Consider the following 11,094-nt stretch of genomic DNA (forward strand, 5'->3'; position numbering starts at 1 on the left):
CTAGAAGCAAAAAAATAAGTCAAATATTTTAATAATTGATTTCATAAGAAAAAATGTAGGGAGAAATATTTACATATATGACCAATTTAATGATTTGCATTTGTCTCCAAAGTCAACTTTGAATTTAATAACCAGGCTTTTACTTTCGGTTATAAAGTGATGGATAAATCTTTTCAATAATGTTTTTAGATTATATTCATACTCTTTGAAAATATGAATAATTAGCTTGGTGGCTAGTTTACTAGACTGATTTGCCTTTTAAAACAATTTGCACCTATGTTTCTGATAGTACGTTTCTTTTGTATTCTTTCTTGACCCAGTGAATATTCTGAAGATTCAAATGCTGTTTTTGGTGGATTTGCCTCCTGCAGGAGGGTGCACACTCAGACCACTCATTTGTCTTATATCATCCAGATTGACCAGTTCATCATTGACATCCTCTGTGATGTGTATGTCTGAATAATGGCATTTGGTTTTTCTGTGCCTAGCTGCTCTGGTTCTTCCAGTTCTAGGAAATGTTGTTTTTTGCTTTATCTCCTGTTTACTTGGGGATCTGTGTTCCTGGAGATGTAGGCATGTGGGACTGTTACAGTGTCTTCCTGCTTGGGAAGCACCTTCACTTTTAGAAGGACACTTGGGTCTCTTCCCAGCAGTTGAAGAAAGCTTCACATATTGGACTGTGGTTGAAGATGGCCTCCCATAGTTTGATTCATTGCCATGTGCGTGCTTTTCTTTTGAGGGCTCACAGCATATATTCTGGGTAAAGTGTTCACTTCTGTGACTTCCTCTCAGAGAGAGATTACTTGATTCTCTGCTTACAGATCTCTTTCTAGATCCAACACACCAGGATTTGGATCTGTGAGTATTGGACCTTGATCGTCTTTGGATTCTTCTCCTGGAGTGTGAACCAGTTTCTACAGATTGGGAGAGTTGTCTACACTTCATCCTCTTTTTTCTGAAAGAACTCAGTTTCCTGCCATCTCTCTCAGGAGAAAAGGCATTTTCTGAAATGCAACTCCAAGAGGGGTCTCTCTCTCTGGATTTGCAACTTTTCAAGGATCTTTCTCTGGACAGTCTTTGAATGGTCTTTGGTGAAGGATCTGAGTATTCGTTATTTTCTTCTTCTTTTTTCTGAAAGTTTATCTTCTGGCCAAGGCTCAAACCCTTTCTTTCTCTCAAACTATATTTCTGTGGATGAACCTGATTAGAAATTGCGGGGGTACTGAAGGTGTGTGCGGTTGTGTCACTCTTTCCCAGATCGTGGACATGATCAGGAAACAACTTTATCCCTTCTGTCTTTTTCTCTTGAACTTTTTTGTTGCAATTCAGTAAGCCTGGGCACCTTTCCCTTGGAGTAGCCCACTTCTGGAGTATATTATTCATAGAAATGGTGCTTTTGTGGTCACTTGATTCTGCTTTGTCTTTGATTCCACCATAGATTTTGCTTACTGTTTCATCATAGACTGGTGGGATTTCAGATTTCTTCAAGGAAAAGTTACCATTTGGAAACTGTTTCAAGCCTGACAGGGGCCTCTCCTCTTTATCCCATTGACCTTGGGTGTTTTTAGACTGCTTTGTATTATGTTGAGATATCAGTAGAGTGTGATCCTTAGGCGGAGGTGAAACAAGAGCTGATACAAGGGGCTTCTTGTTTACATATGGTGAAGCAGCAGAGCATTGATAGATGGCTCGCTGGTCATAGGTATTCATGTTGTAAGGTGAATGAACAAAACTAATAAACTCATGTAGGAAATGGTGGGTGTGTTGTAAGAGATAAGGTTCCAGGAGGTGAATGAAGGACTCACTGTCCAAGTCATATTCTGTCATGTGATGGAGGATGGTGGTTAGGATGTTCTTCACTGTGTAGCCATAATTTCCATAAACAGCTGTTAGTTCCCGTTTCAGCCATGGAACCAGCCGGTGTAGGCAACCAGGGTTTCTTTTAAAATAATTAGCCGTAAAGTGCTTATGAGGTTTGTAGCCTCGAACATGCGTCACCCAAATTCCAGAATAATACAGAGCTCTTCTGAACTTCATAACCACCTGATCTCTAAAGTAGCTCAGGGACATGGAGTTTGGCTGGAACTTCCCACTATCCCCAAACTCTCTCAGTAACTCTTGGATAGTCTGCTCTCTCAATGGCTTGATTTTCCTTTTGATATCCTCAAGGCTCCAAATGGGATGATTGTTTTGAGAAGAACCCACATAGCTTTCCTCATCTGAGGGAAGAACTGCTGAGTCTTCTTTGTTATCACTCTCTGGCTTGGTGGGACAACACTGAGAAGGAAAGTACTGCATGCTAGAAGAAAGCATGGATTTCTTCCTTGATCTTGAATGTAAAGAGCCATTACCACTCTCATGGGAACAGGGGTTCCAATCAGACTCATTCTGAGGACGCTCTGAACAATTAGGACACTCACAGTCAGATGAGAGATCTAATGACATTGCTGTTATATTGGATTATATATTTCACAGTCGAATACGAGAATGATTGGCTCAAATCAATTCCTCACTTGCCATGAAAAATGTCTTTTAAAAGCACTCCATTCATGTTTTCATAATACATTTTATCTCCATGGAATAAATGGAGAATAAAGTTAAACAAACTATTCCTTAAATTAATAATAATGTGCTCATAAAACCCATTGTAGATAAGGCAATGGGGATACAGGCATAGGTTTTCTTTTTCTCTCTCAGATTAGTTGTTGCAAACTCTGAAAAGCAAATTTGAAATAAACATCAAAGTTTAAGTACTATATTCTTTGATTTAGCAATTCTAATTCTATAAATTTAATCTAGCTGTTGGGACCATATATATGGAACTTATATATGTGTGTGTGTGTATATATGTTGACTTTATTTTTGTAACAACAAGAAACTGAAAACAACTTAAATATCCATCAGTAGGGGACTTGTTAAATAAATGATATTTCATTCATAGTATTTAATATTATACAGCCATTCAAAACATGATGCAAAGTACATGTTAATGTAAGAAGATTGCTGAATACATTTTTAAATTAAAAAGCTTATATAGAAGTATGAAAGACTGTTATAAACTCTTCAACAGTAAGCATTAATTTCTGTTAGCATTGTGAACTCAAAACCTGAAAAGTTTTTCTATTAGGAATAATAAAATAATGCTAGCTATAATAATTATGTATATACATACACACACACATATATGTGAGTGTGTGTGTGAGAGTGTGTGTGTGCATGTATGTGTATGCTAAGTTGAGAGGAAATAAGCAAGATTGCCAGACATTAAAGAACCAGAGATAATGAGGAATCCAGAAAAGGAAGTGGGTTCTAATACCGCTAGTTATCCATATCTGGTGTTCTTGCGCTTTAATTCTGATAGAACTGATAGCTGCAGATGATCAGAGACAAAGAATGGATTCTGTTGAAGGTTAAATATTTAATAGGAAACCCCTCCCTAAATCTGTGTATTCAAATGTTTACAGTCTCGCAAAAAGGCGAATTTGAAAAAACAAAAAATCACCCCACAAAAGAGTCAACAAGAAATCTTAGAAGTGCTATAACTAGAAACAAGTCAGTGTGTTTGCAGACTAAATTCAAACAATCAGTTTTCTTAAAAATCTCAAGAGCATAATTTATTTTGAGTTCCATACTGATCCCAGGCAACTAGTATAGGCAAAGCCTAATTTTCTCTGGAGGAATACAGCTTAAACCCAGGTCTCATGACACATTTCCCATAAATTAGTTCACAATCAAAAATCACAAACAAACAAAAAATTGGTCATCATATGCATTAGTCCACAGAAATAACAGAGAGCAAATTTGGCTCCTAAAGGAACTGGAAAATTATACACTGAGTATGTTCAAATAAATAAAGGTGTTTTGAAAGTGTTATCCAAAAAAAGAGTGTATAAAATATGACAAAAGGGATTTGAAACATAACCAGATAGCATTTCAGGAAATAAAAATATACATATTGAAATTTTAAAATGAATGGATAAAATACACACAAAATAGACATAGATGAAGAGGGTTATTAGTACATTAAGATGGAGATCTGAAAGAATGCATAGAATGCATCACAGAGAGAAAAAGAGATGGACATTTGGAAGATAAAGACAACTTTTAAGTAAGACTGTTTAAGATGTTTAGGAAATAATAGAGAAAATGAAGGAAAAGTAATATTCAAACATATCTAACAACTTTCTGGAATGTGTAAAATAGGTAAATCATCAGTTTCAGAATTATGATAAATTCCATGTATAATAACTAAAAAGAAATCCCCTCTAAAATAGATCAAAGTAAAACTGTTGAACATCAAAGATGATGTGACTGCCCAGTTGTAATTATATAAATCAAACAAAAAAAGACTATATCTTCAAAGTACCGATTAAAGCAAACCTGTCATCTTGGAAATATATATCCAATGGAAATGCCTTTCAAGGATTAGTTCAAAATTTGAATTTTGAGAGAAAGACATTTGTGAGAAACTAAACCCCAAAAAAGTTAAAGACCAACCAACCCTTTCTAAAAGAACATGTGAAAGATGTAGTTCAGAAGGAAAATTGTACAAAAATGACTACAGAAGGAATTGATGAGATGAAAGACAAAATAGTAAACAAAAATGGTAAAAATATGGATCAATCTAAGCAAGACATGTATAAAACAACATTATAAATGTCTATATTGTGGGATTAAAATGAAAATAAAGCTCCAATATAAAAAAAGTTGGAAGGTGAGTAATTGAACTCAAAGCATTTTAGTTTTTGTTTTATTATGAAGCTTAAGTTATGTATGAAATTTAGACATAGTTAAATATATATATTAAAATATCTACAACAAACACTAAAATAATAGAAATGGGCTACATACAAACTTGTAAAAAGGAGAGACAGTGGAATTAAAGAGGAAAACATCAATGAAATTCAATATAAAAATAAAATAAGCAAGTCAAATAATGAATAAAATAGAATTTCATATGTAAATTTTAAAATAATAAATATAAAATTTAAATAGACATTCTTATGGGGCAAAACTACTTGTAAAGAAATCAATGGAATTGACAAACTCTGAAATGAAGATAGTGTTTCTTACCAGGTGTTAGAGAGGGAGATAAATGCCATCAAGAAGAGACATGCAGAGGTCTTCAAAGGTGGTAGATGTGTTCTATTCCTTAGCCAAGGGGGTGGGTATTATGCATTTACTTTATTGTTACTATGTAAAACTTACATATGTTACACATCTTTTCTAATATTTAATTAAATTTTTAATTCAAAAAAGATACACAGCACACGCTTGGATATATACCGAAAATTTCTGGACAGCTATACAAAAGATGCCAATATAGATGTAGATAGTTGAATTTGATACAAGGACAGGAAAATAAAGCTTACATGTAGTTTCCAACTTATACTCAAAATGTAATTTTTTAAACCATTCACATGTATTATTTTCCTAATTAAAAAACTAGCTAAAAATAAAATCATATATCACATAAAATACATCTCGAAATCTTGGTCTACACATTTTGAGCATTTTGGGCTGGCATGTTTGATGAAAAATTGCTCACATTTTTAATAGTTAATATTTTTCATTTAGTTTGATTTCTCATTATCTTTGACAATTTTCCCATGATATAATCTACTTCTAGTTTTTTATTTTTATTTTTATTTTTTGAGACAGAGTCTCACTCTTTCACCCAGGCTGGAGTGCAGTGGCACCATCTTGGCTCACTGCATCCTCCGCCTCCCAGCTTCAAGTGATTCTCCTGCCTCTACCTCCTGAGTAGCTGGGATTATAGGCACCTGCCATCACACCCGGCTAATTTTTGTATTTTTAGTGGAGACAGGGTTTCACCATGTTGGGCAGGCTGATCTCGAACTCCTGACCTCAGGTGATCTGCCTGCCTCGGCCTCCTTAAGTGCTGAGATTACAGGTGTCAGCCACCGTGCCTGGAAAACTTCTAGTTTTTTAACTCATAGAATACTAGAGTTGGAAAGAACTTCAGAGATTATATTGTGTAGTAGTTTTCAAGACTTTTGAAGGCAAAGAACTCTTGTAATAAAATCATACTGTGCAACACATTAAACATAACTCAGTCCTGTCTCTACCTCCCAACTTCCTCAGCACTGCCCACCTCACCCCATGCATGGTTCTCCAATACATCTCCACTAAATTATTAGGGTCACAATGGAGTTTAACTTTATAAAACTCTCATCTACTTCACATCTAACTAACGCAGAAATCTGTATAACCCATAGCAGATTGTTACCTGGTTTCTGTTCCAATTCTGCCTCACAACTTTAGGTATTCTTAGACATGGTTCATTGCATTTCGCTGCAGCTTGGTCTAAGGATAAAGTTTTTCCTTGCTGCTAGCTAAAATCTTTTGTTATATAACTTCAAATTACTAGGCCAAACTGTGTCCTGGCTCAAATTTCCCATTCTTCTCCCTAGCCACACTAATCCCTTCCACCAAACTATGAGAGTCTCTCACATGTGAAGGCAGTCAACTTATGGCCCCACACGACACAACCCTCTGACCATAGCAACTGGGGTCTCTGTCCTGGCCTCCCCAATTTGGAACTACTTTAGGACCTCTTCCATCTGTGCCCTTTCACAGAGGGGAGGAGCTGATGAAACTAAGGCTGTCTGTACTCCCTTTGCCCCATAGATGATCCTTCTGTTTTCTAGAACTCCTAAATTTCTTGCCTAAACAGTCCTTCTACGGCCTGCACTAACCTCATTCTAGGTCTATCCTCAAGGGCAGACCACATGGTCAACATACACAAACCTAGAGTAGAGAAGTGGACATCAGGTGAGTGGATGGAATTTGTGAATGGAGACTGGAGTGCAAGAGGCTACTTACGATGCTAGATATAAAAGGGACAGGATGCAGATAATGAGGTTTTCCATTTGTACTTTTACCTCAACCCCCACAAATATTAAGAGCAATCCTACTCTCAAAACTTATTTTTCCAATCTTTTCATTTCTACTGTCTTCGAGCTCATTTTTATGATAGCTAATCCAATTCCTGCTAATACTAGGTTGCTAAATAAAAAATAACCTGTGTCTAGATCCCTCTAAGTTAAACAGTTTTAGTGAATTATTAATTTTTAAGCAAATATAGCCAAGCTGATTGCCTAACTTCCATCCCTTCTGTTGAGGTTTCAAGCCATCCTTTCCAGAGGTAATGCTTTCACCAAGTCTTCATTCACCTTGAAAGTAAAAATGACAGAAATTTACATTATTTAGCAAATTTACCTCCTGGAGGATTCGGAGGTATCCGCAGTCATTTGAGCCTTAGCTTGCTGGATTAATTTGGTTGTAGTGGATCACCTCTGTTTTGTTTGCCTTAGAGACAGAATTTAGAACATAGGGCAAGTTCTGCTATGGTCTAGGCAAAGAGAGAGCTCCAAGTTTTCTATGAAGCTTGGCATATTTTGTTTCCCAGCACTGTCCCAAGTGCCTTTAAGATGCAATCCTGAATAAAGTGGGATTCAAATCCATGACTTAGAGGGTGCCGGAACTCTTTGTTTCAGTAGACCAATCAGAGCCAATGTTCTAACAAGCAGTCTGATTCAGAAGAGAGCAACAGTGCTTGGTGCAATATCACTTTTCCTGATGAATGAATTCTCCAAAGTAAAAGCTGCTGATGTCCTAATAATACTTGGATTTAAATTATTTGATAAGAAAATTGTCACTTTCTCTTGAAAGTTATGAATAAACCTGTGAGCATGTATGTGAGGTGGGTTGATCAACATCTTGGTTGTTTGTGTACCAACATTTTGGACTCAAAATGATACAAATTTGTTGATTATTTTTTCAGGCCCTTTACTCATCCGTGGCTAAATACCAGTTAATACAAAAAACAAAATTGGAAGGTCACTTAAAATAGAACATTTTTCTTTTCTGTTGCTTTTATGACTGATAAGCTCGCTTAAAGTTTAGTCATGCTTACCCAGGTTATTCAACCTCTCTCAGATCCAGAACGAAACCAGTTTAGCTCACAGGATATTTGGAGGGATTATATGAGCTACTCTGTGTTAGTGCTTGGCATCTAATAACAGTTCAATAGAACAGACATTTTAATGTTATTTTTAGCGTGCTTCATTGAGAATGCCCAAGACAGTGCATCATCTTTTATAAAAATTGTGTTTTGTGTGATTTTTTTTACCCAAAATTGATACCAATTCTGTTACCCCTGTAACTTTTAGGCAATATAGAACCACGTATCTTCATACCTATGTCAGCAGTATGTAGAGGAAAGAAGGGTACCGAAATGAGTTTTTGTTCTAGCAGTACCCCCAGCACATACCCATACGCTCCCTGTACCTCAGCTTACTTATCTGTGAAATGAAGCTTGTAGAAAGGTTCAGGCCAGGTACAGTGGCTCACGGCTGCAATCCCAGTACTTTTGGAGGCCGAGGTGGGTGGACCACAAGGTCAGAGGTTCGAGATGAGCCTGGCCAAGATGGTGAAACCCCGTATCTATTAAAAAAAAAAAAAATACTGCGTGGTGGCGGGCGCCTGTAGTCCTAGCTATTCGAGAGGCTGAGGCAGGGAATTGCTTGAACCCAGGAGGCAGAGGCTGCAGTGAGCCGAGATCTCACCACTGCACTCTAGCCTGAGCAACAGAGCGAGACTCCGTCTCCAAAAAAAAGAAAACAAAAAAGGTTCAAACAAGATAATAAGTGGTAAAAATACTCTGTAAAATACAATAATTAGTAACAAAGTGCACTCAGGAGATAGTCCCCTGTAGACAGTGTCTAGCACAGTAAAAAATACTCAGTAAATATCCTTCGGAAGAAAGAAGGAGTGGGTAGAGCTGTAAGGAGAACAAGAGGGAAAAACAAAGGGAAAATTCATAAGGGAGGGACATTAAATTTTCTCTTTTTTATTCATACATAGTAATTAATAATTAATACTTATGGGGTACTTGTCATATTTTAATACATGCATACTATCTGTAATGATCAAATCAGGGTATTTGGGATATTCGTCACCTCAAATATTATTTCTTTGCATTGGGAACATTTCAAATCTACTTATTTTGAAATATACAATATATTGTTGTAACTGTAGTTATCCTACCGTGCTATTCAAATCCTAGAATTTATTCCTTCTAACCGCATGTTTACAACTATTAACCAACCTCTCTTCACCAACCCGCCACCCACATTCTTCCAAGCCTCTAGTAATTATTACTCTACTCTGTCTTCATGAAAAGAATTATTTTAGCTTCCACATATGACTAAGGACATGTGATATTTTCTTTCTGTGCCTGGATTATTTCACTTAACATAATGATCTCTAGTTTCAGTCATGTTGCTGTAAATTACAGGATTTTATTCTTTTTTTATGTCTGGGTAATATTCCTTGTGTACATATACCACATTTTCTATATCCATTCATCTGTTGATTCCTTATCTTGGCTATTGCGAGTAGTGCCACAGTAAATTTGGGAGTGCAAACCTCTTTTTCTGTATACTGATTTCCTTTTCTTTGGATGGATACCCAGCAGTGGGATTTCTGGATCACACGGTAGTTCTATTTTTAGTTTTTTGTAAAGCCCCCATACTGATTTCCATAATGGCTGTACTAATTTACATTCCTACCAATAGTATATGAAAGTTCCCTCTTCTCTGCATCCTTACTAGCATTTGTTATTTTTTGACTTTTTGGTAATAGCCACTCTAACTAGGGTAAGATGACATCTCATTGTGGTTTTGATTTGCATTTCCTTGAGGATTAGTGATGTTGAGAATTTTTTCATATACCTGTTGGCCAAGTTTCTCTTTGAGCTGCTTGTATTTCAGTCTGTCTCCTCATTTTTTTTGCTCCACCACTTTCTTCCTTTCTTTTTCTTATTTTTACTTCTTCAGTTCCTAAGTTCCCCAAATTATGAACCAGCTTAGAAGGGAAAGGGTTGTTGGGAGAGGGATACACTGGTATCCACAGTGAGATATTTCCAGTGGCTTAGGAAGATCTTACGATAACAATGACAAGATGATGTGTAACAAGTAACAATCAGTGATAGCCAAGAGATCAGATTCTTCATTATTCCACTTCAGTCCTTAGCTAGAAACTTGGAAGTCTGGCTCTTCTGGCTTTTTAAAAGTCATGTAGCTTTAGAGCAGAGTTTCTCCACTGAGCACTATTAAGGCCAGATAATTCTTTTCTATGTACAATAGATTGTTAAGTACCATCCCTATTCTCTACCCACTACATATCATTAGTACTTCCTCCACCCCAATATGACAAAAAATGTCTTCAGAGATTGTCAAATGTCCTGGCAGGAAAGAATTGCCCCCCAGTTGAAAACTACTATTCTAAAGCATAAAATTATTGTGTTTTGAGATAGTTTTCCCTACTGGAGCTGGAGTAGTTCTCCTATCACAAAGCTCTGGTGTGAATTCGTGGGAATGATCAAGTGCAAAATAGCTGAGAGAGCATGAGCTTTGAAGCCAGGAAATCTAAGCTTGAATTTTGACATCTTTCATTTGTATTTGTTTTTCATAGGCAACTTAGTTAACTTCTCTGTATTTTATTTGCTCAATCCTTTACTAGAATATAAGATTCATGAGGAAAGAAGGGTAGAGTCTTTGGTTTATAACCACTGTGTCCCCATTGCTTAGAATAAGTCAGGCATGTAGGAAGGCCTCATATGTACTCGTTCAATAATTTTTCTATAAGTAGCACAAAGTCCATGTGTACTTTCAGTTGGTTCTTATTCATGGTAGTTATGTTCTATAACGCCATCACAAACACTGAATTAAGCAACTACTGAACCACTGCTCCTAGGGGAAATATGGGGTTGGGTTCCCTTGGGCCTCTGATAACATTTTCATCAATAGTACAATATATACCTCATTTTATCTGTGTCTGTTTGAAGAAATTCTGTTTTATATATGTTGTTAATTCATTAACATTGAACTCACAGCCAGCAGCACTATAACTCATGCCTGAACTAACTTCATCAAACTCATGTGTTTTCTCTGAAGGCATATTATGTATGATTTCTCTTGCACTTAGGAAAAACAGACAACATTTTAGAACTATATTTGGGGACCATTTGAAAGAGCAAATCTTTAACAAAAAAGCATAAAAATGCAA

General features: G+C 36.4%; 1 protein-coding gene across 1 annotated transcript; it reads right to left on the reverse strand.

The window, feature by feature from the left end:
- Nucleotides 1–336: 336 nt before the first annotated feature.
- On the reverse strand, nucleotides 337–2,445 carry TOPORSL (topoisomerase I binding, arginine and serine rich like). The gene has a single exon (XM_001109975.5). It carries the CDS (start codon nucleotides 2,443–2,445, stop codon nucleotides 337–339), a length of 2,109 nt encoding a protein of 702 aa, XP_001109975.2.
- Nucleotides 2,446–11,094: the final 8,649 nt, after the last annotated feature.

The sequence above is a fragment of the Macaca mulatta genome, chromosome 15 (genome assembly GCF_049350105.2).
Source record: "Macaca mulatta isolate MMU2019108-1 chromosome 15, T2T-MMU8v2.0, whole genome shotgun sequence".
NCBI lineage: Eukaryota > Metazoa > Chordata > Mammalia > Primates > Cercopithecidae > Macaca > Macaca mulatta.

Excerpts from the sequence above, each read along its gene's own strand:
- TOPORSL (XM_001109975.5), bottom strand. The coding sequence starts at position 2,445 with ATGTCATTAGATCTCTCATCTGACTGTGAGTGTCCTAATTGTTCAGAG.